This window comes from Ochotona curzoniae, unplaced genomic scaffold, assembly GCF_017591425.1.
Source record: "Ochotona curzoniae isolate NIBS_2020 unplaced genomic scaffold, NIBS_Ocur_1.0 scaffold_274, whole genome shotgun sequence".
Classification (NCBI taxonomy): Eukaryota; Metazoa; Chordata; class Mammalia; order Lagomorpha; family Ochotonidae; genus Ochotona; species Ochotona curzoniae.
This window is the reverse complement of record NW_024467101.1, coordinates 4,863,229-4,887,707: the sequence shown is the minus strand read 5'-3', so window position 1 is coordinate 4,887,707 and position 24,479 is coordinate 4,863,229. Positions and strand designations below refer to the sequence as shown.

The following is a 24,479-nucleotide window of genomic DNA, read 5'->3' as shown; positions in this document are numbered from 1 at the left end:
AAGGTGCAGCTTCTCCCCCTTCTCTCCTCACTTCCTTCAGATACAGGAAGAAGAAGAAAATTGGAAACATACTGTCTCATCCACTTCATCCTATCCTCAACCCTTCCCACCCTAATCAGTGGTCCATAAGGACATGCATCCTTCTCAACTATGTAAACATCATCAAAAATAAAAGTTTTTTTTAAAAAAGTTTTGCATCATTTCAAAAATGTCTCATGGGAAATATTACTTAGGCAAACAGGAAAAACATCCAAACAAATTAAAATGTAAAATACGCATGAATGGAAACATTGTACTTTTCCAATTAAATGCTTAGCTAATAGAGCAACAGGAGGAAGAACAGAAGTGATGGATTTCTACTTTTCTTCACATTCCTCCATCGGGGGAAGAAATTTCACATTCAGAGGGAAACAAAGGGCAGCCCTGAAGAGCAGACAGGATGAACCGCACACCAACCACAAGAGAGGTGACTTCAGAAACCCCAGCAACTTTGAAGGTGCTCACCAGTGAAGCACACTTACATCTGGACAGGCAAGAATAAAACCTTTCCAAACAAACCAAGTCAACAGGAACCTGAAAGGAGGTGGGATCACAGGGTGAGTCAGTGAGACTCAAAGAATGCTGGTGAACGATGACTCAACATCCAGCCAGAGGGAAGAGTCCGTGGCCCGGGGAGGGGTGTGAACTTTGCCCTAGCTTGTGCTCTGGAGCACAGGAGACACGCTGTGCCACACACCTGATCGGTGAGAGCGCACACACCACAAGACTGAATGGAGACCGAAAGTCGTCATAATTACACACGGAAAGGGTGTGACTGCATAGAACAGATCATCCACGTGCCACACATACACTTCAATGTTTCCCTCTCAGCGGTTTTCTCTGTCCCTAAGGGTTCCTAGGAAGGCAGGGTAACGACCACGGCTTGCTTTCCTGCTGTACAGCAAGTACAACCAGATCCAACAGTGGCAGCTTTCAGTTGACTGTGCAGCTAGACCCTGAGCCACATGCCTGCACAGGCTCAGCCCAGCGGGAGTACCAGTGTCTTCCTCAGCCTCTCCAGCTCCACACGGTGCTGAGGGAGACACGGCACCTGTTACAAGGCACACCCATTCCCACTAGTCAGTACTCAATAGTACGCAGCAAGCATCTTCTGAGTTACTGCTCTTCGGGAGCAGAAGTGCCCGTCAAATGAGCTGCACAACAATTGATCGAGTCAGTAAGGCTTTAATTCTTTCCTTCAGTATGTACCAGGCATCTATTCCATGCCAGGTACTGAAACACACAGTAAAAAAAAAGGACTTCTAAGAGGGCCCCTTTTGTGTGTGCCCACTGGCGACTCAAGAGCTCAGTCTGAGGACCAGCTCAGGTCCACTCCACTTGATCCCCAACATCAAGGAACACCACTTGGATGTCTGCTCGTCTTGGAGCACGTGTTGCGGGACTGGGCCATCCCCACTGCTGACTCCATGTAAGCAAGGACAACAGTCTGAGATGTACACAAAAGGAGAGCCGGCCTCTCTGATTCAACAGAGGACGTTGAGTGCCTTGCCAAAAGATGGAAGGAAGAGCACATTGAACAATAATAGAGGCCAAATTTTCCTCTAAGCATCTAAGGACATACTAAAACAGACTTAGACAGCTGGCTAGTATGGGAAGTGGTACCTCACACCAGGCACAACCAACCCATGTGCGTGGTTGTTTTCTGCATGTTTGTTGAAGGCTAGAGGGTCTTCAGGCAAGGCACATTCATTCTCAGGAACCTGGGAGCGATCCCTTTGGAATGCAAGCACCCAGAGGCCTCAGAGGCGCCTCATCCCAAGGTCCAAAACCGCCTCCTGTCTTCAAGGTGTGAGAAGTTGGTGCTTTCTCTGGACAGAAGCAGCTAAACCAGATCATCAGCTCAAGTTGGGATGAGCCCTGTATGATGCCCTCAAGCCCTCTCACAGGAGGACTGAAACATTACGTAAAGGAGTGAGATTTCTGTCTCTCTGCTGTCTATTGGTGGAGCCCTGTAAATGCATACCATGGCAACGCTTGCTCAGAAAGGAATGGGTTGTTTTCTGCTGGGGATCCAAGGATAGTATACCTGGGTTGGGAGCTTTTGTTTTTAAATCCTATTACTCCAACAATAGTACCTGAAATTGCTTCTTCTTAGGGGTAATCAGAGATGACCTCTCCAAGGTGTGCATTAGATTAGGATTTGATTAAGAAGGAAGAGGAAAGCAGCCAGGAAACCACAGAAGAGGGCAGAGGGATGGCTAGAAATCCAGGTCCTGCCAGGAGGGCTGGGAGCCTGGTAGTCTTCTAACAGCCAGGGGAAGCCAGAGCCTCCACGACACACAGAGCTCTGTGTGACTCAGATTTAGAACTGAGGCTCAGAGGAATCCCTCTTGCTGCCACAGAGAGAATGGGTGTGGAGAAACAGTGCAATCCGAAAGATGAGCTGCAGATCCTGCAGTGGTTCAGGCAAAGACCGGAACACAGGTGCAAGGGGATCAGCTCAGGACATCTCTGGAAGGCTTGCTGCAGAGCAGGACAGAGCGGGCAGGGAGAGGCCACTTCAGTTACCCCTTTGCCACAACACACAGCATCCCAGCAGGGACACAGAGGAGCTGTGAGGTCTAGAAACATTCCAAGCAAGGAGCGGTTAAAGGAATGCTCAGCCTGGAGACAATCCGGTAAACACAACTGCTGCCCTCACATATCTGAAGGGCTCCAGTAACATCAACACCATCAGCTGCTTCACTATCAGAGCTTTAGGCACTGCCGCCTGGACCTGCCTCCTGGCCCACACATCACCTCCTTGAGAGCAGACATCATCTCAGCAGTGAGATGCCAACATCCCATCTGCACACTAGTTTCAGTCCCAGCTGCTCCACTTGCAATCCAGCTCCCTGCTACAGTGCCTGGAAAGGCAGGAGCAGATGGGCCAAGCGTGGGCACTGCACCCACATGGGAGAGAACTGGCTCCTGGCTTCAGCCTGGCCTGTTTGGAGAAAGAACCAGAAGATAAATGATATCTCACTCTCTTTTTCCTCCCCATCTCTCTGTAACTTTGCCTTTTAAACAAATAAGTAAAATTTACTTAAAAAGAATCTTCAGTGCCTAGCATGATGGTTAATCTTCCACTTACAAGCACCGGGATCCCATCAGGGTACCAGTTCGTGTCTCAGCTGCCCCACTTCCCAGACAGCTCCCTGCTTGTCGAGGACGGCCCAAAGCCTTGGGACCCTGCACTCACATGGGAGACCCGGAAGAAGCTCCTGGCTCCTTGTTCCTGGTTCCCGATTGGCTCAGCTCTGGCCATTGTGGCCACTTGCAAAGTGAACCAGTGTCTCTTCTTCTCTCTATAAATCTTTAAAGAATTAATGTAAATCTTACTGCTTTTACATTTTCAAAATATTTTTCCAACTTATTTTTTTGAAAGAGAGACAAAGAAGGGTTTAGCAACAGCCAGTTCACTCCCCCACATGCCTGAGACAACCAGGATTGTGCCAGCCAGAACCCAGGAGCCAGGACGCCAACCCACGCCTTTCATGTAAGCAGCAGCGACTCAACCAATAGGACCATCAGAGTGTGCATTGGCAGGTGCCCACATGGCATCTTAACTGCTACATCAAAACTTGTCTATAAAGCTTATTTTTAAAAAGACAAACGCCATGTATAGTGTCAGAGCTCAGAAAACCAGAGAAATGCACATAATATATTAAAACAGAATCTGGATAATCCGAGAACAAAGAGGTAAACACAAAACCGAAAGAATATCTGAGTCAAATAAACAAAACACATTTTTTTAACACCTCCGTGGCTGACCAGGTCTTTTTCCTACATGTTATCACCAATGAAACAATTCTTACTTAACTAACTTTTCTCAGGGGTCTCAGGATACATGGAAAAGCTTCACTTTCCAAGGGGGCAAGAGTGGCAGTACCAACACACACAGCAGAGACTGATGCACTTCAGAGACCTGAGCTTACATAAGGCTTAAATCTCCCAAAAACATCCTGAAAACATACAGGGCTTCAAAGTTCACATCACAAGGAACTACACACTGGGACCAATGCCTGTGGTACGGCAACACCAGCATCCCAGAGGGGCACTGGACTGAGTCACGTTGCTGCTTCTCCAACTCAGTTCCCTGTTCATGAGTCTGAAAAAGCAGCAGCAGATGACTCAAGCGATTGGGCCTCTGCAGTCACATGCGAGACTGGGATGAAGCTATTGGCTTCTAACTTTGGCCTGGCTCAACCCTGGTTATTTCAGCTTTTGGGGGAGTGAATCAGCAAATGAAAAACCTCTCTGTCTCACTCTGTAACTTTGCCTTTAAAATGAATAAGTAAATCTTTAACCCAATCTCAACTTTCCTTTGCACCAAAATGAACACCTTTTAATTCCATATCCCTCAAAGTTTTGAAGACAATCTTGCATTTTTAAAAAAGATTCATTTATTTTTATTGGAAAGGCAGATATACAGAGAGGAGGAGAGACAAAGAGAAAGATCTTCCATTTGATGGTTCACTCCCAAAGTGACCACAACGGATGGAGCTGAACCAATCCGAAGTCAGGAGCCACAAGCTCTTTCGGGTCTCCCATGCGGGTGCAGGGTCCCAAGGCTTTGGGCCGTCCTTGACTGCTTTCCCAGGCCACAAGCAGGGAGCTGGATGGGAAGCAGGGCCGCCAGGATTAGAACTGGTGCTCATATGGGATCCTGGCATGTGCAAGGCTAGGACTTTAGCCACTATGTTATTGCGCCGGGCCCGACAACCTTGTATTTTACAGTTCTATGTTAATAAAAATAAAACTTATTGGGAGGGCAACACAATGGCTCAACTGTTTAATCTTCCATTTCCAAGCATGGCATCCTATATGGGTGCTGGTGTGTGTCCCAGCTGCTCCACTTTCCCATCCAGCTCCCTGCTTGTGGGCTGAAAAACCAGTAGAGGAAAATCCAAAGCCTTGGGAACTTGCACCCACATGGGAGATCTGGAAGAAGCTCCTGGCTCCTGGCTTCGGATTGGTTCAGCTCTGGCTATTGTAGTCATTTGGGGAGTAAATCAGCGGATGGAAAATGTTTTTCTCTGCATCTTCTCTCTGTAAATCTGCCTTTCCAAAATAAATAAATAAATCTTTTTAAAAATCAAATTTACTAAAGTAACCTGATTTTTAAAAAAAACACAGAAAAATGCAATGACTTTGATGCAATGTGACTTTGATGCAAAATATCTCCAGAAGCTGGGACTTTGAGAAGGAAAACATCTGAAGATATGCAGCTGGGTCCCCTAGCAGTGGACACACATCAGCTGGGGCAGAAGCAATCATTCTCCAAGTGGCAACAGTTAACACTCATCATGGATCATGTGCCAGAAGCTGGGCTGTAGTATCACAGCAAACATCAGAGCACCTCGTGAGGCAGCCGTCAGCCATCCTCCTCCTACAGACGGGTGGAACAAAGTCCTGATGCAAAAACAAAGCTTTAACACTATAATCTTTTAAAAAACTGAAAAGAAAAAAATAACATCAAGTGATTATTCAGAAGTACAGCTAACCAGCAAGCTATTTATTTTTCAGGCTTTATGACGGAAATGGATTACTAAAATTATCAAGCTCAAAATCCCACTGAGAAAGCCAGCTTGATTCCATTTACACAGGGGAGCCACGCAGGCTCTTTCCCTGCTCTGAGGGGGCCAATGAGCCACTGGCTTGCAGGGAAGTGACTAACGCAACTTGGGTTTCTGTAAGAGCTCCTGACTGTATGTACTTTGAAGGATTCTAAAAGCTACCAACCACCACATGCATTTGGATTATCAGGGCAGGGGGAGGGAAGATGGGGTGACAAATCTGGTTGCATGGGCAGAGAACTGCAGGTGAGAAGCAGCCACAGCACAGAACCAAGGTCAGGTTGCCAGGTCCGCACACAGGCTGAACTGTCCCACGCAAGCTGGCTAGTGACAGGATTTTGAACAGTAGGCAACTTCTGTTATTTGAGACCTCTGCCAGAGAAACCAAACTTCCTGAGAACTGCAGACTAAACTTTAAGTGTGAGATCAGCAGTAAAGCTTCTGTTAAAACCATTAAAAAAGTTGTCTTTCTGAAAAAGACTGACTCTTTGGAACACAGAACCTGAGTTATCATGTCCCAAGTGACTCATAGCTGTCACGACGCAGTGACTGTGATGTGTCGCCCACAGAGCTACAGCAGTCAGGTGGCACAGCACCTGCTCCTACAGGCTGCTCTGGGTGATACAAGACGCTGCATTGGTCATGTGTGAGTGCACAACCTGGACAATCAGGGCATTCCTCACCTGCAGCATCACTCCTGTTCTACACACAGCCCACAAGTTAGAGGCTGGAGAACCTTACCAGAGGCCCCCACTTCTTGGTCCCCGCTGGCCTGCCTGGCAGGAGGTAGCACACCCAGATATGCATTATCTGATCCCTGATGCCCCATTCCAAAGGGCAACACTCCAGGAGTTAGGGAAACTGGTGGTTAGGGAAACATTCAGGTTTGCCTCTTCTATTTCCAAGTGACCATGGTGAGTGACAAATCCTATGTGAACATCTCTGCCTTTATTTTCATTCTTCCTGTAAAATGCAAACAAACCATCAAGTATGTGAAAAGGCAGAAGTACATGAACAAAATGTACGGTCAAACGGCACAGGACCGCACAACCTGGACAAAGGACCAAGTGAGCCCTCTCGCCACCCTAGCCTTCCGCCCGAGAACACATCCTGGGCCACACAAAGGGTAAGGACATTCCAGGCACATCAAGGAGGCCTCCTCAAGCTGAGCAAACAGACATCGGGGTATAGGAAGTCTCAAGCAGCTGGAAACCAAAGAGCAAACGATTACACACAGGAAAAGTTCCAGAAATAAACAACAGAGTTCCCCCGAATCTTCGTCACAAAGACCCATCACTCCAGGACTAAGACATGTCAGTAAAAGGTGACAGCTCCATCAGAGAACTCAAGGTGGAGGCGAGGTGTGGTGCTCCAGCAGAAAGCTCTCAAAACATTCTGAAAGGCCAGACCTTCGAACTGCCCTAACAATGTTCAAAAATAAGGTTCACAACATAGAAGAGAAAAAAAATCACATTTAAAAAAAAAGAAATTTAAAACCTCATCATGATTTAAAAAAAAAAAAAAAAAAAGCTCAACACAGGAAACTTTCTCGACAGGATAAAGGTCATCCATCAAGCAGCCACAGCCAGCAGCACACTTAGAATGGCCACTCTCACCACATCTCAGCACTGCACTCAGGGCTCTGGCCAAGGCAACGTGAAACAAAATGAAACCAAAGACACCTATGTTGGAAGAGAGAGAGAGAAAACGATCTTTATATGAGGCCGGCACAGTGGTGTAGCAAGCTACAGCTCCGCCTCCAGCACTTCCCATCCTGCTCCCTGCTTATGGCCTGGGAAAGCCGCAGAAGATGGTCCACATCCTTGGGCCCCTGCACCCACATGGGAGAGCTGCAAAGAAGCTCCAGGTTCCTGGCTGCAGATTGGCTCAGTTCTGACTGTTCTAAGCATTTGGGAGTGAAGCAATGAATGGACGATCTCTATGCCTCTCCTTTTCCCTGTAAATCTGCCTTTCCTCTCCAATAATAAATGTTTTTTTTAAAAATTAGAACTAGTAAAACTAGGACAGCGTGGGGAGAGCATACTAGCTCAACACACAAAAATCAAATCTATTTATCTATAGTAATGATGAGCAAACAAAAAATTAAACTATTTTAAGCAAATTTCATCTCAATATAAAACAAGAACAATTACATTTACAATAGCATCAAAAAAAGTACTTAGAAATAAACTCAAAACAGTAGTGCAAAGCTTTGTCTTATTGGGCCTGGCGTGGTAACCTAGTGGCTAAAGTCCTTGCCTTGCACACGCTGCCAGGATCCTATATGGGCACCGGTTCTAATCCTGGCTGCTCCACTTCCCATCCTGGCTCCTGGCTTTGGATTGGCTCAGCTCTGGCCATTGTGGCCACTTGCGGACTGAACCAGTGGATGGAATCTTACTTTCTGTCTTTCCTCCTCTCTGTATATCTGATTTTGCAATAAAAATAAATAAATCTTAAAAGAAAAAAAAAAAAGAAGCTTTGTTTTGTTTTAAGCACTTACTTATTTGAAAGGCAGAGTTACAGAGACAAAGAGACAGCTCTTCCACTTGCTAATCCCCACACCACGGGGCTACAACAGACTGGGCCGGGGTCAGGCCAAAGCCAGGAGCCTGCAGCTCCATCCAGGTCTCCCACAGAGGAGCAGGTGCCCAAAGCTTTCTGCCACCTTCCCAGTTGCATCTGCAGGGAACTGGATGGGAAGCAGGACAGACAGGACTTGAACTGGCACTCATAAGAGATGCCAGCATTGGAGGGGGCGTCTTAACCCACTGTACCACAATGGTGGTCCCCAAAAAAGCAAAGTTTATATGGCATCCCTTACCTGAAACGTCAGAGTATTTCAGAGATTAGAGTTTTTGTATTTTGGAATATTTGCATAGACTTTCTCAGTTAAGCACACCTTACTCTGAATTTTCAAATTAGGCATGTATCACCTGTAGCCTAAAAACTATGAAACATTCTTAATTAATATATAAACACATAGAAAAATAAAAATGTACATGAATCAAAGACTTAGTACTGTTCACACAGCAATACATCAAATTGACTGACAGATTCAACAGAAACTGCTAATTTGCAGAAACTAACAAGTAGATCTCAAAACCCATAAGGAGGTACCTGGTGCAATAGCGTAGCGGGTTAAAGTTCTCACCTTGAACACGCCAGGATCCCATATGAGCACCAGTTCTAATCCTGGCATCTCCACTTTCCATCCAGCTCCCTGCTTGTGGCCTGGGAAGGCAGTCAAGGACGGCCCAAAGCCTTGGGACCCTGCACCCACATGGGAGACTCACAAGAGGCTCCAGGCTCCTGGCTTCAGATCAGCGCAGCTGTGGCTGTTATGGCCACTTGGGGAGTGAATCACCGGACAGAAGATCTTTCTGTCTCTCCTCCTCTCTGTAAATCTGACTTTCCTATAAAAATAAATAAATCTTAAGAGAAAAACCCATCTTCTTTATGCCAGTACAATTAATGTGACATGCTTATAGGTAAAGACTGTCTTCTTTCAACTTCTCTTAAAATACATGAGGCTTGATTTAATAATAATGGCTCTACATTACTATCGAAGACCCTTCTGCTGACCTCTTTTATGATCTTGACTCTGGAGCAGACCACACTGAAGGACAGACTGGTCTAACCACCAACTCCAGGGAGCCAAATGCCCTAAGCACCTGCCATGGATCTTCCTAATTACAGTCAAGTTAACAAGCTCATCCCTTTGCATCATCTGTGCCCACCAGAGGCACCAGGGGCTTTCATTCCATCCCTACTGCAGCATGGCTGCTTAAAAACCAGACCAACAGTTCACTAGGATGCTTAGGGATGCCGGCATGCTACCTGAAGAAGGGAGAGGAGACAAGTTAGGACATGGGGAAAGGACCCTGATCAGCATGGCATGAGGGTGAGGAGAACGGAAGGACAAGGAACACTGCCTGCTTGCAGCTCGGCCTCAGACCCCTGATGTTCTAGATCATGGCCTCCGTTAATACGCTGCAGGGAGAGGAACAGGTCACTGGATTCCCTGGAGACAGGGGAGGCAAACAACCAGGCAGAGCCAGTGGAGAAGCTGGGAAGTACAGCTCGGCAACGTCCTAACCACTGCAGAGAACCAGAACGTAGAGCAAGCACAGCATGCAGACAGAAATCAAACAGCCTGGAGCCTGGGACTTGCACATGGAGATCAACACGGGAAAGCCTCTAATTCTTTCTTTTTTGTCTACTTTTCTTCTCTCCACCTCTGAGAGGGAGAGGGCTAGGGACTTGAATAGGACGTGTGGTCCAGAGGGCCACACACTGCGTCCTCTGGGGAGGGTGCTGATCCCAGGTGAGGCTCAGGAGTGGGAACCCCAGTCTTGGGAACAGCCTAACAGGAAAAGGTCAAAGCCCAGACAGAAATCGGGACAGAGACCCAAGACTGCCAACACGGCAGCAGTCTTGCCACCAGGTAGGACACAGAGTGAAGGAGAAACTCGCAAGCCAGTCTGACTTGTTGCTGGTCACCTGAGCAACCCAAGTAGGACTGCTCTGTTTACCTGGCCGAGCACACACCACGGCACATGACTGGAGCAGGTAAACACAACCGTGGTACACACACAAGGAGGGAACGCTACGTCACTAGGGTGCCCCGAGTGCACTAAACGCATGGTGACAAGGCAAGATGTCGGATCATTCTGCAACTAAGCCCCAGCTGGGTCAATCTTATTTGGATCAAACCCCACCTCTCTCTAGAAGGAAGAAAAACAGGAACGAGTTGCAGGTGGTGGGGCTGACTTTTCAACACTTACCCTCCCGCTTTAAGTCTCCATCTCTATAACCTGGCTGCTTCTCAGAAATTTCTCTAAAGAACTTCGAGAAATTTTCTCTTAGGAATGCTAACAGGTCCTTGGCAATTTATTTTAAAGTAGGAGATGGCAGTAAATAGATACATAGGTAGTACAACTAAACGGTTAAAAAAAAAAAGAAAAATGAAAGATAGATTCCCTAGCAAAATCAAGTCTCAAGATCTCAGATGGAAACAAACAAACAAAGTAATGTATTTGGTGAGATCAGCCACTTACAGAAACAAGCTCCTGAAGACCATCCTTGCAAATTCAAGGGTCCTTCAAAAAATTCATGGAAAACGAAATGAGTTGGTTTTTTTTAAGATTTGTTTATTTTTATTGTTAATGTAGACTTACAGAAAGGAGACAAAGATCATTTCTTCCAAATGGCTGCAACAGCTGGACCTGAGTTGATCCAAATCCAGGAGACTCTCTGGGTCTCTCAGGCAAGTGGCAGGGTCCCAAGGTTTTGCGCCATCCTCTACTGCTTTCCCAGGCCATAAGCAGGGAGCTGGATGGGAAGTGGAGCAGCCAGGATATGAGTCAGCGCCCATATGGGAGCCATCACACTTGCCCCCATGAGTTTATCGTAACACAAAAAAATTCTGAGGAGCCAGCATTGTGGCGTAGCAGGTTAAGCCACTATCTATGATACTGGCATGTCATAGGCTCCAGTTCAAGTCCTGGCTGTTCCACTTCCAATCTGGTTCCGGGCTAATGAACCTGGGGAAGAACAGGTGGTTGTTCTTGTTTCCCCCGGACACACAGATCTCACTTCTATCAGCTCATTTCCCTGACCCCTACAACGGCCGGGAGCGGGCCATCCTGAAGCCCAGAACTCAATCCAGGTCCTCTACACAGACGGCAGGGACTCGAACACTGGAGACATTGACAGCTGCCTGCCTCCTAATGTCTACACTGGCAGGAAGCTAGGAATGGGGCCAAGTACTCAATGTAGTAGGTATTGGGATATGGGATGTGGGCATCTTAACCTCTACCCCAAATAAATTACCCAGCACTCCAGGTTTTCACTTGTGGGCTTGTCACACAGGCACTAGCCACTCAGAATTTCAGAATTCCAGACAGAAAGCAGATGTTCAACATACATCTCAAAAGTCTGAACAAAGAGCCTAGGTACAGCAAATCACTCTTATCGGTTTGCAAATGAAGGGACCAGTTCAAGTGCCGAGTACCAAGATGCCAACCAAGGACCAATCTTTTTTTTTTTTTAAACTTATTTATTTTTATTTTTATTAAAAAGTCAGATTTAGAGTGAAAGACAGACAGAGAAACATCTTCCATCTGCTGCTTCACTCCCCTAAGCGGCTGCAATGGCCAAAGCTGTGCTGATCAAAAGCCTAGAACTTCTTCCAGCTCTTCCACACAGGTGCAGGATGCCAATGCTTTGGGTCGTCCTGGACTGCCTTCCCAGGACACAAGCAGGGAGCTGAAAGGGAAGTGGAGCAGCCAGGATACGAACTGATGCTCATGTGGGATCCCGGTGCCTGCAAGGCAAGAACTTTAGCCACTAGGCTACTGCGTCAGCTGAGGGTCAATCTTGCAAGTAGGCCCTTATACAGACCTCTCTGTTAAAGCATTCTGCATTGTAAGTGATCAGTAAGTGTAGCCAGTAAGATGAAGCACTTCCCAAGGCAAACTGGTGAGGGAACAGCCAATCTGAAAGATATGCTAACTACAAAAACATATTTAATCTAGACAATCATGGCAGATATGACAATGCTGCAGTTCCAGCATGTTCTGACCAGGGAACAAAGCAGAGGCAGAGACAGTGAGTTCAAGGTGCCTTTCTCAGACTTTCTGGGAAAGACACCACCACCACCACGAGAGCCGCAGGCAGGACTTGCTTCTCAAAGACGAGCCACTTCCCTACACTCTCTCCCCTCTTCTTCCTGGACGCAGCTATGAAACTTCTCAAATGCTTGTTGGTCCTCCTACAAAGACACTGTATTAACTGGAAGGAACTTGATGTTTTAATGATTTTATCTTATTTTTAATATTGCTTACCTAGTGGAGAGGGATGCATGCCCATGAGGGCTTCTCATTAGGGCGGAGAGGGTTAGTTATGGAGGAAGGTGTGCTGGACCAGCTTTTCAGTTTTGTTTTTTCTTCTCTGTCAGCAGTGGGGGGGGGGGGGGGGGGGGAAAGGGTGGCTCCTTGTTATCAAACTACATCAGTACCTGGGATTAGGGGACAGTCTTGGGATGTCTTCAGAGACCCCCATGTGGGGAAGAGTGAAGAACGTGATTTTACTAAATCATCACTGTGAAACATCAGTCTAGCTCACGGAACAGTAACAGTGGTCATTCAGTGAGGTATCCATGGACCTAACCTCATTTATTCGTGTTACTCTGTTTATCCTCACAACACTGCTGTCAAGTACAGTCCTGCCTTTAAAAAAAAAATACAGAAGCAGAACACTGACTAGCCTAGACGCACATTAATAAAAGCATCTTCCAAACTCACAGTTTTTCCACTCTATTGTACTTCGGTTGGCCTCTGTCTCTCGCCAGGCCCTGCTGGCCTGCAGATGAAGTCAAGCTCGGGAGTAGGTCGTTCTGCCACAGTGCCTAAAATAGGTCCCAGCCCCCAAACCACCCTCTGCTGCAGGAAGGCGGGTCTGCACGCCACCACTGCTCTCTGGAACCACTCAGAAAAACGTCCTCCTGCCATGGGTCACCAAGGTGAGAGGAACCCATTCCCCCGGGGCTACCACTGCAGAGTCTCAACACCCCCGGGGTGGGTGAGGAATGCCAACAGCGGCTTACCTGCTCCCCTACTCTGCCAGCCACTTAGCCGGAACACATTCCATGCTCAAGAACTGCTTCATTGTTACAGACAAGAAAGCGAGAGGCTCTGAGAGGTGAAGTGACTTGCCCCAGACTACATTCCGCAAAGTGACAGGTGCCTGACTCGCAAATCCGCGTTCACCCACCTATCCAGGGGCACCTCCACCTCTGAGCTGCGCATTCACCTGCCTCCCCAAATAAGCAATGCCCGGGGCATTCTCGTCAGAACCATATCAGTTCTTTGCTCACTCTGCTTTTCCAGCCACTGTAGGCTCTCCACACGCCATCTTTTTCCAAGCCTGAGGCTTTCTGTCTCTCTCTCTCTCACACACACACACACTCTGCAAAGACGCTGCGCAGCCGCTATGCAGGTCAGAAAGCAGCTGCAGCGGCAGCCTTCCATCTGCCCACCACCGCCCACGAGCAGGTGAGGCGGCCAAAGCAGCTCAAAGGAACCCCTATTTTACGACGAAAGCATCTCCCCCTCCCCACCGAATGAAAAGCCAGCGGGCATCAGGCCCAGAGCCCTCAGGTCCGCTCGGCCCCACCGTCCTCGGCATCCTCCTGCAATGTCACCAGATGCCCGGTCGGCCCGGAGCTCACGTTCCTGCCCATGGCGTCCCCGCCCGCTCCGCCATCCCCTCTAGCCCGTCCGTTTCCTTCGAGCAGTCCTAACGAGGCCTCCACCTCCCCGGCTCCCTCTCTCCTGTCACAGGCGGCCCACGACCCCGCGCCCCGCCTCCCGGCTTCGCCGTCCCGGGCCCCTCCTCCTGTCAGCCCGCGGCCGAGCCCGCCGACGTTACCTTCTCCAAGGATGCCGGTCTCTGCACAGCCAGGGAGCGGGCCAGTGACAGCACAGTGTTGAAATAAAAACCCCGCGACGCGCTGGAGCCGGAGCCGGCACCGGAGCCGGAGCTGGGGCCGCCGCCACCCCCGCCTCCCCGGGCCGCGGCCGCCGCCATCATCGCGCGCGCCGCGGCGCTGCCCGCCACCTCCCCTCAGCCAGCCCGCGAGCGGCCGGGCCCCGACGGCGCAGGCGCAGCCGCATCCGGCTTCCCCGCCACGTGACCTCTGTGTTGCCTACAGCGGCTGGGGCGTGGCCACGGGACGATTCCATCACGGCAAGCGGGGGGAGCGAGGGCTTGCAGTTGAGTGTGATTGCGCGCGCCCAGCGCGCTTTCTCCCCCACACGCCGGCAGCCGCTCCTGTCGATGGTCTGCTCCGTGGGCGGGGCCACCAGCGGAAGTCGGGCGGAAGAAGCTTCGGAAGCGGCCGTGGGGTCGCGGGGCCGGTGCGAGGTGTGGCGTCGCTCCTCCTTCTGGTTCCCACGGTGCCAGCCACGCTCGCACCATGTCGGCGTACCCGAAAAGCTGCAACCCGTTCGACGACGACGATGACGCGGAAGACGAGGGTGCCCGGCCGGTCCCATGGCGGGAGAACCGTGACCTCGCCGACGGGCCCATGGATCGGCAGCAGTACCTGAGGCAGGAGGTGCTTCACAGGGCCGAGGCCATGGCCGCCAGCACCAATAGGTCGCTGTCCCTCATGTACGAGTCCGAAAAGGTCGGGGTCGCCTCCTCTGAGGTAAGTAAGCCTGGGCCGGGGCTGCACCCTGCATGGAGACGTATTTACCTCAGGATCTTGTCAGAATTCTTGTATTGAAGAGTTACGGAAAGAAATGGGGAGTACTTGAGGGAGGCTTTTTTTTTTTTTCCTTTTTACCTCGTGAATCTCAGCTTTGCCTCTTGTATTTTTGTTTGTTTTCCCTCTCCTTTGTTCAAAAATAAGCTACAGATTTGTTTGTTTGTTTTTTAGTCTGGCAGTGAGTAAAAATATTCTCAGCAGCAGGACCTGAGTGTCTCTTGCCCGTTCCTCTCAGAATGACCCAGAAACAAAAAAAAAACAAAGTGAGGACTGGCTGTGTTCTTGCAGGTGTCGGGGAATGACCCACTCGTGTCCCTCCCACGTCGCTGACCACTTCCTGGCCAGCCGGGGTGCCCGTGCTTCCTTCCGCCTGGACAGTTGCCAGGGAAGCCCGAGCCCGAGGGAAGAGCCTCGCTCTTCTCTGGACTTCCCAGATCCTCCATGAATAGACCTCGTGTGGGTTGTGACATCTGTCCCTCCGGCTCATCAGAACCCAGAACTGTGTGTAGGAGACTGCAGAGAGAGCAGCGCCTCATCGTCTCACCCCCACTAAGTCATCTCGCGGTTCTGTGTGGGCTGAGGAAGAAGTTTGTCCACCTGGAACAGCACGGATGGGTCATTCCCAGAATCGTGTCCCACATCTGGTAGCTTTGGAATGCAAATTTTGAAGCTGCTGTATTAACGCCTTCCCCTGGTCAAGTTGCTTCTGAGCTTAGCATCTTGGACAGGTTGGGTGTGTACACTGCCTGACTCCTCGATCATGTTTCCTCTGCTGCCTTCTTTTTTCTTCCCCCTTGGCCACTGTTCAGGTTATCCTCCACTGACCCACTTCCTGTGTGAGGAAGCTGTGCTTGGCACCCTTACGCTGCATAGCTCTTATGCTCTGGTCTAAATAGGCGTCGTAGAGCCTACGTTTGGGAAGATTGCCTAAGATCTTGGAAACTCTTTTGGGTCCCAAACCCAAAGAAGCCATCTAAGGAGTGTTCTTTGTTAAGATGTATTTATTTTTAATGGGAGATAGATTTTTAGAGAGAAGGAAAATCAGAAAGAAAGAAAGATCTTCCATCAGATGACTCACTCCCCAAATGACCGCAACAGCTGGAGCTGAGCTGATCCAAAGCCTGGAGCCAGAAGCCTCTTCTGGGTCTTCCACACAGGTGCAGGATCCCAAGGTTTTATGCTATCCTCTACTGCTTTCCCAGGCCACAGACAAGGGGAATGGAGCAGCCAGGACACAAACCAGCACCCACATGGGATCCCAGTGCTTGTAGGCAGATGATTAGCTAATTAAAGCATCACACTGGGCCCCTGAAAAGGACTGTTTAAAAAGACATCTTTGGAAACTGTCGGAATAAAAAAAGTAAGAAATGCAAATGATACAGAGGTGGGTATCGGTTGGCAGAGGATAAACTGGAATCTGTGAGGGGCGTGAGAATGTCCCCAGGGAGTAGAGAATGCATGAAGGCAAAATATAATAGATAGGTTAGGGGCCAGTGTGGTGATGTAGCAGGCTAATCTGCCTGCTGGTGCCAGCATCCTATATGGGTGCTGGTTCAAGTCCTGGTTGTTCATTTCCCATCCAGCTCCCTGCTGATGATCTGGGAAACCAGCAGAGTCACCCAAGGCCTTGGGATCATACACCCATATGGAAGACCTGGAGGAGGCTCCTGGCTTCCAGTTTGTGTGTGTGTGTGTTTTTTTTAATCCAGTTCTGGCTGTCACAGCCATTTGGGGAGTGAACCAGCACTTGAAAGACCTCTCCTCTTTCTCTTTGTAACTGACTTTCCAAGTAAAATAAATACATCTTTAACATGTATATATAATAGAAGTAAATTGCTTATCCAGACTATGATGCCATATACCTCATAGCCCTCAAGGTCCTTCTGTCTACACAGTGGAGCCAGCCAGAGCTGAGGCAGAGTGAGTGGCACCTCTGTCACAGGAATCTAGGCCTGGGTGGCGCTGTGGGAGATACAGTTGTGACCATGACTGAGCAAATACTAGACTCACAATAGTGTAATGGCATACTGAATTTTGCCAGGATGGAATCTGTTCTCAAGTGTGAGTGATGCTGCGAGTCAGGGTTGTCCAGCTTGCCCACACCCACCCATGCAAGCTGCAAGGCCATCCTTGAATCACTCTGATCCTCTTTCCTTTTCTTCAGTACTGGGATGGGGATGGACAAGGAGAGCACTTCGTGCCACTTGGTGCATGGGTGACTGGCAAACCGGGTCTCCCTTGTTACTTTCCTGTTTCAGACAGGTGACTGCTGGGTACCTAGCACTGTGAAACAGGCCAGGACAGGGTTTGATAAAATGAGCATGGGAAGGTTCTCTTCAGTCCCTGCTTGGCCGAAGTAGGATAAGTCCTTATGCAAAGGACCTCCAGCAAAGGAGAGCTGCCTGCCCATGGTGAAGCCGGCAAGATTGGTTTGTGCCAAAGGTTCTAGCCACAGGTCAAGGCCAGCAAAGGGCGGAGAAGTCGTAGTTAGGGCAGGTAAACTGGAGAGTTTTGTAGGCCATTTATCTCTGGCTCTCTGGTGCATATAATTTCCTTATTGCTTTTTCTAAGTTTCATTTTTGTGAAGATGCTCATCCTTAGAAAGGGTGAGATCTCCCTCCCACAGCCCATCTTAGCCTTTTTCTGCCTCTAAGTCAACTCCTTCAGGCTCCTCAGGGAGACATTCTGATTCTTAAAATGGATTTTGTATGTGTGTGTGTGTGTTATTTTAAAATTTCTGTTTGCTTGAAAAGCAGAGGTACAGACAGAGAGAGAGAGATTGTCTGTCTACCGGTCCACTCCCCAAATGGCCACAACAGCCAAGGCTGGGCTATACCAAAGCCAAAGCCTGGAACTCCATTCATGCCTCTGTTGTGGATGCAGGGGCCCAAGCACCTGGACCATCCTCCACTGCCTTCCTTGGTACATTAAAAGGGAATTGATCCAACATGGAGCAGCCAGGACTCAAACTGGCACCCATATGGAGTACTAACATCACAGACAGTGGCTTAACCTGTTGCACCACAACACAGGCATTGTGGTTTTGTGCTTGGTTTTTTTGGTTTTGTTGTGGTGGTTGTTTTGATTTAAACTTGAATGAAGCATTTTCCACATCCTGGGGTGGAGGTTGTTCCCTAGTAGTGAGTAATGAACTGCTTTCTTTCTCTTGCGGTCATGCCCTGATGACGTCTGGATGCAGCCATTCTCCAAACAGTGGCCATTGGGATTGTGGGAGTCTTTCTGCATCCTAGTTGGATGTGGTTTTTGCAAACCCTTCACTGACCTATCCAGGATACTCAATTCAGTGGGGATCCAGGTACAGTTATCACATTGGAGCCTGACTGACATAGTAACTAATATCAGTGTTGTCCTTGAGGTCTGGTAGGGGTCAAATATAAAGTGCTCAGCCCTACCGGCATATGCATCTCCTTGTCATCTCGTTCAGGGGGCCAGGGTCACTGCTCTTCTCCATGTCTTACTAACCCTTGACCGTCAGCACTTGAAGCCACACTTGGCATTCAGATCAGAGAGGTGAGACCAAGAGCACTCCTCCACACCCAGCAGCAGAGGCTTGTGCAAATGGCCCATGCAGGGTGTTCCCATAACATTGGGCAGGTTTGTCACCCCAGAGTGGTGTCCTCATCCTCTGGGGGAGGCTCATGTTGGACCAGCCGCTCCAGGTGAGGTGCTCCACTACCCCAAGTACCGTCCTCCACCCTGACCCCTAACACACCCTGTGATGATCCTGAGCAAAACCTGATTGCGGAGGGGGAGAAGATGGAGAGCGGAAGTAGCTCTTCAGCACATTTCTAAATGTCAGCCATGGCAGAAAGGTGGTCTATCATCCATATCCATCCCTGCACTTCCTAGCACTGCATCGTGTGTGTGTGTGTGTGTGTGTGTGTGTGTGTGTGTGTGCGTGTGTGTGTGTAACCCTTCCAAAGAGGTTAAGCTGAAGGTGTATGTAGCCCAGGGTCCCATGCTACATCATAGCCTTTGCATAAAAACTCCAGCCTGCCCCAAGAGCTCAAAGAAACAAAGGCTCTCTTTATCAGACATGATTTGACAAGGACAAGGAACCAGGCCAGAGCTTTCTTTGGAACGCACAGGGTGTCAACAACTGAGTCAGTCCTTTCTTATCTCCAGGTCATCCTGCATAATGAGCAGCACCCACCTTTGCCCTCGGTGGCTTTCCTCCATGCAGCCAAACAACCACTTTGCATTTCCGTGTCCACTCCATGCCCTGATGGCTGCAGTGAGACAGAGCTCCAGGTTCAAGTGTGTTTTATGCACACCAGTGTCCCTGACAGCCTATGCACCTGCACGCTTCCAGGGGAAGACAGGCGTGACCCAAGACAGAAATTTTCAAATTGCTAGATCCAACTCATTGACTGACCCTTCCCTCTCCCCCTGGCCCCTCCATTTGTGAGTCAAACCTGAAGATTTTATTTATTTATTTATTTATTTATTTATTTCAAAAGCAGGGTTAGAAGAAAGACAAAGGTCTTTTATCAGCTGGTTCACTCTCCAGATGGCTGCAGCAACCTTGGCTGGACCAGGCCTAAGCCAGGAGCCGGGAGCTTCTTCCAGGTCTCCCACCTGGGTGCAAGGGCTGGATTGGAAGTGGAACAGGTAGGACTTGAATAAATGCCCATGTCACTGGCACTCCAAGTGATGGTTTAACCCACTGCCCCCCATATCTGAACTTACAAGCTTAGTGCTAGAAACTTAGTCCCGAGCCTTTTCCCTCAAGAACCTGAAGGATGCTTGATCAAACTGGGGAGCAAGGCCCAGCAGATGTTGAACGGTGTCTTGGCGGGGAATTGCGTTTGGGATGTGTTGGTCACTGCTGCCGTTGGATGGCCTTGTCATCGTCCATTCTTTTGCTCTTCATCCTGCCCAACGCCATGCCCCTGCACGCCCTGTGCTCACTGCGTCTTCCACTTCCCCTCTCAGTTCTTCCAGCTGCCCCACGCCCCTACACAGGCTGCTTCCTCTGCTCAGTGCTCCTGCCCCGCTCCCACTCTTTGACTTCCCTGTCAGCTTTCACTCTGTCCTCCTGTCTTGGCCAGAAAGCCACCCTGACCCTACCCTCTCCCCTTCTTCTCGTGAACTAACCCAGGGGTCCCTTCAGAGAGGCTTGCCCTGGCAGCCCAGCAGCCATGCCTGTGTGGTGTGTGTGTGTCTGTGTGGTGTGTGTGACACAGGTCACGCCTTCCTAGTTTGAGTGGTTTTTGTGTGTGTGTTTTGGTATTTTTTTTTTCTTTGCTTCCCCCATGAGACCATGAGCTCAGTGAGGCAAGGACCTGTGTGCCTTCCTCAGGTCTCTACCACTGCAGAGTCATCAACAAAGCAAAAGCATCTGACTCGATTTCCCTCATCTGGTCCCGCCTCAGCTGTGGCCTGGATCAGGGCAGGGATTGGGGGTGGTGGAGTTTCCTCCTGGGCCAGCACCTGGCAGAGTGAGCGGGCGCTCAGCAGTGTCTGCCGGTAGCAGAGTCTGCTGATCCCTTCGGGTCCTGTCCACGCTCTCTCATAGCATGTGCCTACACGGTGTCGCCTCGCCTGAGGCAGGGTGTGCCTCCACAGGCTCTAGGACTCTCTTGTGCTTCTCTTTACTCTTTAGGGGCCCCCTCTGCTTGACAAAAAGCCACAGCCAGAAAGGAACTGAGAAACACCCCCCCCCCATTCACCCTTCCATAGGTACACCCTTGATGTTGTCCCACCAGCCAACCAAATCCTTGCCCTCACTGTCTCCATCCATTTTATCTTTGGAAAACTGCTTTGGGGCATCCAGGGAATGGGAAGAGAGTTCACCTGAGCAAGCCAAGCCCTCTAAGCAGGCAGGCATCCTGTACAGTAGGGCACTTTGGGTAGTACCCTTTCCCAGCAGCCACTCTGGTCTCTAGGGATCTCGTTAGCATAGAGACAAATGGAAGCGATGAGACTTGCCTCCACTTCTATGGCAAGGGAACACACCTTGGGACCGGGGCTGTTAAAAACCTTTGTATTGGCTGGGTACAGGGGCCTGCCCAGCTGTTCGTAGACCACCCGTGCCCTTAACTGGCATTCCTAGCATGGGCTCGGCCAAACTCCTCCCCTTAATAAACTGGAACTCGGTTATCAGAATGCTGACTCCTGGCATTTCCTCTGCCTCCTAGAGAGGATTTTAGAGCAAGCAGCGCCTCTTCCTTTGCTGGCCTCATGACTTCTAGCAAGCACCAGCTTTCAGGACATAGAAACTTCCAGAAATCAGGGCAGCATGCCCAAACAGGGCAAGGCACCATGCTCTGCACACTCATCCTAACATCTGATTCAGAGGGCGGTTTCCTTATCCTGTCAGCATCAGCGATGTACATGCTCTGAGAGACTCAGAGACTGTCCCTTGATGAACCACAAGAAAACAAGATATATTTCCAAAATGAGGAAGGTTTACTAAGCCTCTTGGTACCTGTGCAGCTCTGCAAATCAAGAAGGGGAGGCAGACGGGAGGATAAGAAAACTCTGCTAAGTGGCATAGTAGGCTAAGCTTACACCTGCATTGTTACATCCCATATGGGCAGTGATTGGTGTCCCAGCTGCTCCACTTCCCATCCCTGCTTGTGGCCCGGGAAAATCACAGAAGATGGCCCATGTGCTCGGGCCCCTGCACCCACATTAGAGACCTGAAAGAAGCCCCTGGCTCCTGGCTTTAGTTTTGCTCAGCTCCAGCCATTGCAGCCATTTGGGGAAGAGAACCAGCAGATGGAAGATCTTTCTGTTTCTCCTCTATGTAAATCTGCCTTCCCAATAAAAATAAATAAATATTTTTAAAAAGAGAGAAAGAGAAGGAAAAAGAAAAGAAGAAAGAAAACTGCCAGGAGACACTCTTTATCCTCCATTACCCTGCCTGTGGCCTGGGAAAGCAGTCAAGGACGGCCCAAAGCCTTGGGACCCTGCACCCACATGGGAGACCCAGAACCTCCAGGCTCCTGGCTTCACATCAGATTAGCCCTAGCCACTGCAGCCACTTGGAGAGTGACTCAGTAGATGAAAGATCTTTCTCTCTGTCTCTCCTCTCTGTAAATCTGACTTGCCAATAAAAATAAATAAATTTTTAAAATGTGTGTGTTTGCTTCAAAGAGCAACAGAGAGAAAGAGATATTAGCTTCCATTTGCTGGTTTTCATTCCCCGGATTGTCACCATGATCAGGCTGGAGCCAGGAATTCCATCCCAGGTCTCCCATTTCCGTATCAGCTGCCCAAGTACCTGAAACCATCCTCTCCAGTGTGCGTTAACAGGTAGCTGAGTAGCCAGGGCTGGAACCTATATTCCAGTTTGGGATGCAGATGTTACAAGCCAGCCTTCAGAGTTTTTACCTAAAAAGCCTGATGTTTTCTTTATTCATAATTGTCTTACCAGCTGGTGAAAAGCACACATGTTCAGACAAGCTTGTTTTTAAGAAAACTTACGCAGATTTGTCAGTTAGATTTAACCTTTTGCCTATATATTGTGTAGGCATACTTCAAAAAATTCATGGAGAGCCCGGCGCCTTAGCCTAGCAGTTGAAGTCCGTCCTCAACCTTGCATGCACCGGGATCCTACATGAGCACCAGTTCCTATCCTGGTGGCCCCAGTTTCCAATAAAAATGACATATTTTTTGATTTGTGGAAAGATGGAATTACAGTAAGTTTATTTTGATACAAAAAATTTAAGGATTAGTTGTTATATCTGATAGTGGATGATGCACAGCTTCATTTTCATCTTTAATTTTATCTGGTACCATTTTTTAAAATTTATTTTTATTGGAAAGGCAGATTTATACAGAGAAGGAGAGACACAGAGAGATCTTTTTGTCCACTGGTTCACTCTCCAAGTGGCACCAACGGCCAAAACCGAGCCGATCTGAAGTCACAAGTTACTTCCGGGTCTCCCACACGGGTGCAGGGTCCCAAGGCTTTGGGCCGTCCTCAGCAGCTGTCCCAGGCCACAGGTAGGGAGTTGGAAGGGACATGGAGCTGCTGGATACAAGCCAGTGTCCATAGGAGACCCCAGCACTTACAAGGGGAGGAGTTAGCTACGGGGCCACTGTGCCGGACCCCTGGTACCATTCTTTAATTTAGATATATTACATAGAATGCACCCACACAATAATTTGGTAATCAGATGATCTCACTTTGGGTGACTTTTTATTTTAAATATTTTTTCTCTTTGGTGACTTTTTAAAAGAGTTACAGAGAGAAACACAGAACAGGTGTGGGTTTTAAGGCTCTGGGGCGCCCTCTGCTGGTTTCCCAGGCCATAAGCAGGGAGCTGGATGGGAAGTGGAGCAGCTGAAACACCAGCAACACCCATATGGGATGCCAGCGCTTTAAGGGGGAGGATTAACCAATCAAGCCATTGCACCAGCCTCGCGTTTTGTTGTTGTGTTGTTGTTAAGGCAAGAGTTAGAGAGGGAGGAAGACAGAAAAATCTTCCATCCATGGAGTCGCTCCCCAGATGGCTTCAGCTGGAGCTGGTCTGGGCAGAAGCCAGGAACCCGGAACTCCTTCTGGCTCTCCCATATGTGGCAGGAACCCACCGACACAGACCATCTGCTGCTGGCCCTGCACAACACAGCTTAAAAAAAAAAGAGGCATGGATCTGGGACGATGTCCTAGTGGCTAAAGTCGTCACTTTACACGTATCAGGATCTCATGTAGGCACTGGTTCTAATCCCAGAAGCTCCACTTCCCATCCAGCTCCCTGCTTGTGGCCTGGGAATACAGTCGAGGACGGCCCAAAGCCTTGGGACTCTGTACTTGTTTGGGAGACCAGGAGGAATCTCCTGCCTCCTGGCTTCGAATCAGCGCAGCACTGGCCATTGCCGTCACTTGGGAAGTGAGTCAACAGATGGAAGATCTTTCTCTCTCTCTTTCCTCCTCTCGGTATATCTGACTTTCCAATAAAAACAAATGATTATTTTAAAAAGTACTAAGTAGGTTAACGTCTGCCTGCGATGCCAGCTTTCCATATGGGCACCGGTACAAGTGGAAGCAGCTCCACTTCCAATCCAAGTCCCTGCTAACGTGCCTGGGAAAGCAGCGAAAAATGGTCCAAATCCACAGGATAAGTGTCCATGATCAGGCTGGAGCCAGGAACTTCATCCCAGGTCTCCCATATCCGTATCAGCTGCCTTGCATTTGAAGCATTTGAGCTGTCTTGCATTGCTTCCCCAGGTTCCTTAGCAAAAAGCTGAATTGAAAGTACAACATCCTGGGCTCAAACTGTTGCCCATATGGGATATGGGCAAAGCAAGCAGTGGCTTAGCTCACTATGCCACATTGCCAGCTCCTAAACTTACCTTTTAACTCCATGCTGCACGCACTTTCTGAAGTACTCATAAACATTAAGATCTCAAGTGACATATCAGCTCCCTAGGACTTTTATAGCTTCAGTGGGCTTCAACCAGCCCTTAGGTTTCGTCTTTAATCCTTCAGATTTGCAAGATGGATGTTCAAAACATGTTCATAACTTTGTTAGGTATCAAGAGAGAATCTCATTTTTATTTAAGATTTTCATTGGTAAGGCAGATTTTACAGAAAAAAGGAGGGACAGAGAGAGAAG

The 24,479-nt window shown here is 49.0% G+C and overlaps 2 protein-coding genes across 5 annotated transcripts in view; one reads left to right on the top strand and one right to left on the bottom strand.

Annotated features, from left to right (window-relative positions):
* Positions 1–14,267, bottom strand: part of PI4KA (phosphatidylinositol 4-kinase alpha) — a 101,543-nt gene extending 87,276 nt beyond the window's left edge. For 2 of the 3 annotated variants that reach the window (XM_041003948.1, XM_041003947.1), the window contains exon 1: positions 14,052–14,210. In XM_041003948.1, coding sequence (XP_040859882.1) covers positions 14,052–14,210 — 159 coding nt within the window. Of the gene's footprint in view, positions 1–14,051 lie in introns of all 3 variants that reach the window. The other variant, XM_041003946.1, reaches the window with a different exon arrangement.
* A 238-nt stretch (positions 14,268–14,505) lies between these two features.
* The window catches only part of SNAP29 (synaptosome associated protein 29), a 29,397-nt gene continuing 19,423 nt past the window's right edge, over positions 14,506–24,479 (top strand). For both annotated transcript variants that reach the window (XM_041003671.1, XM_041003672.1), the window contains exon 1: positions 14,506–14,832. In XM_041003671.1, coding sequence (XP_040859605.1) covers positions 14,599–14,832 — 234 coding nt within the window. In that variant the 5' untranslated portion in view covers positions 14,506–14,598. The remainder of the gene's footprint in view (positions 14,833–24,479) is intronic.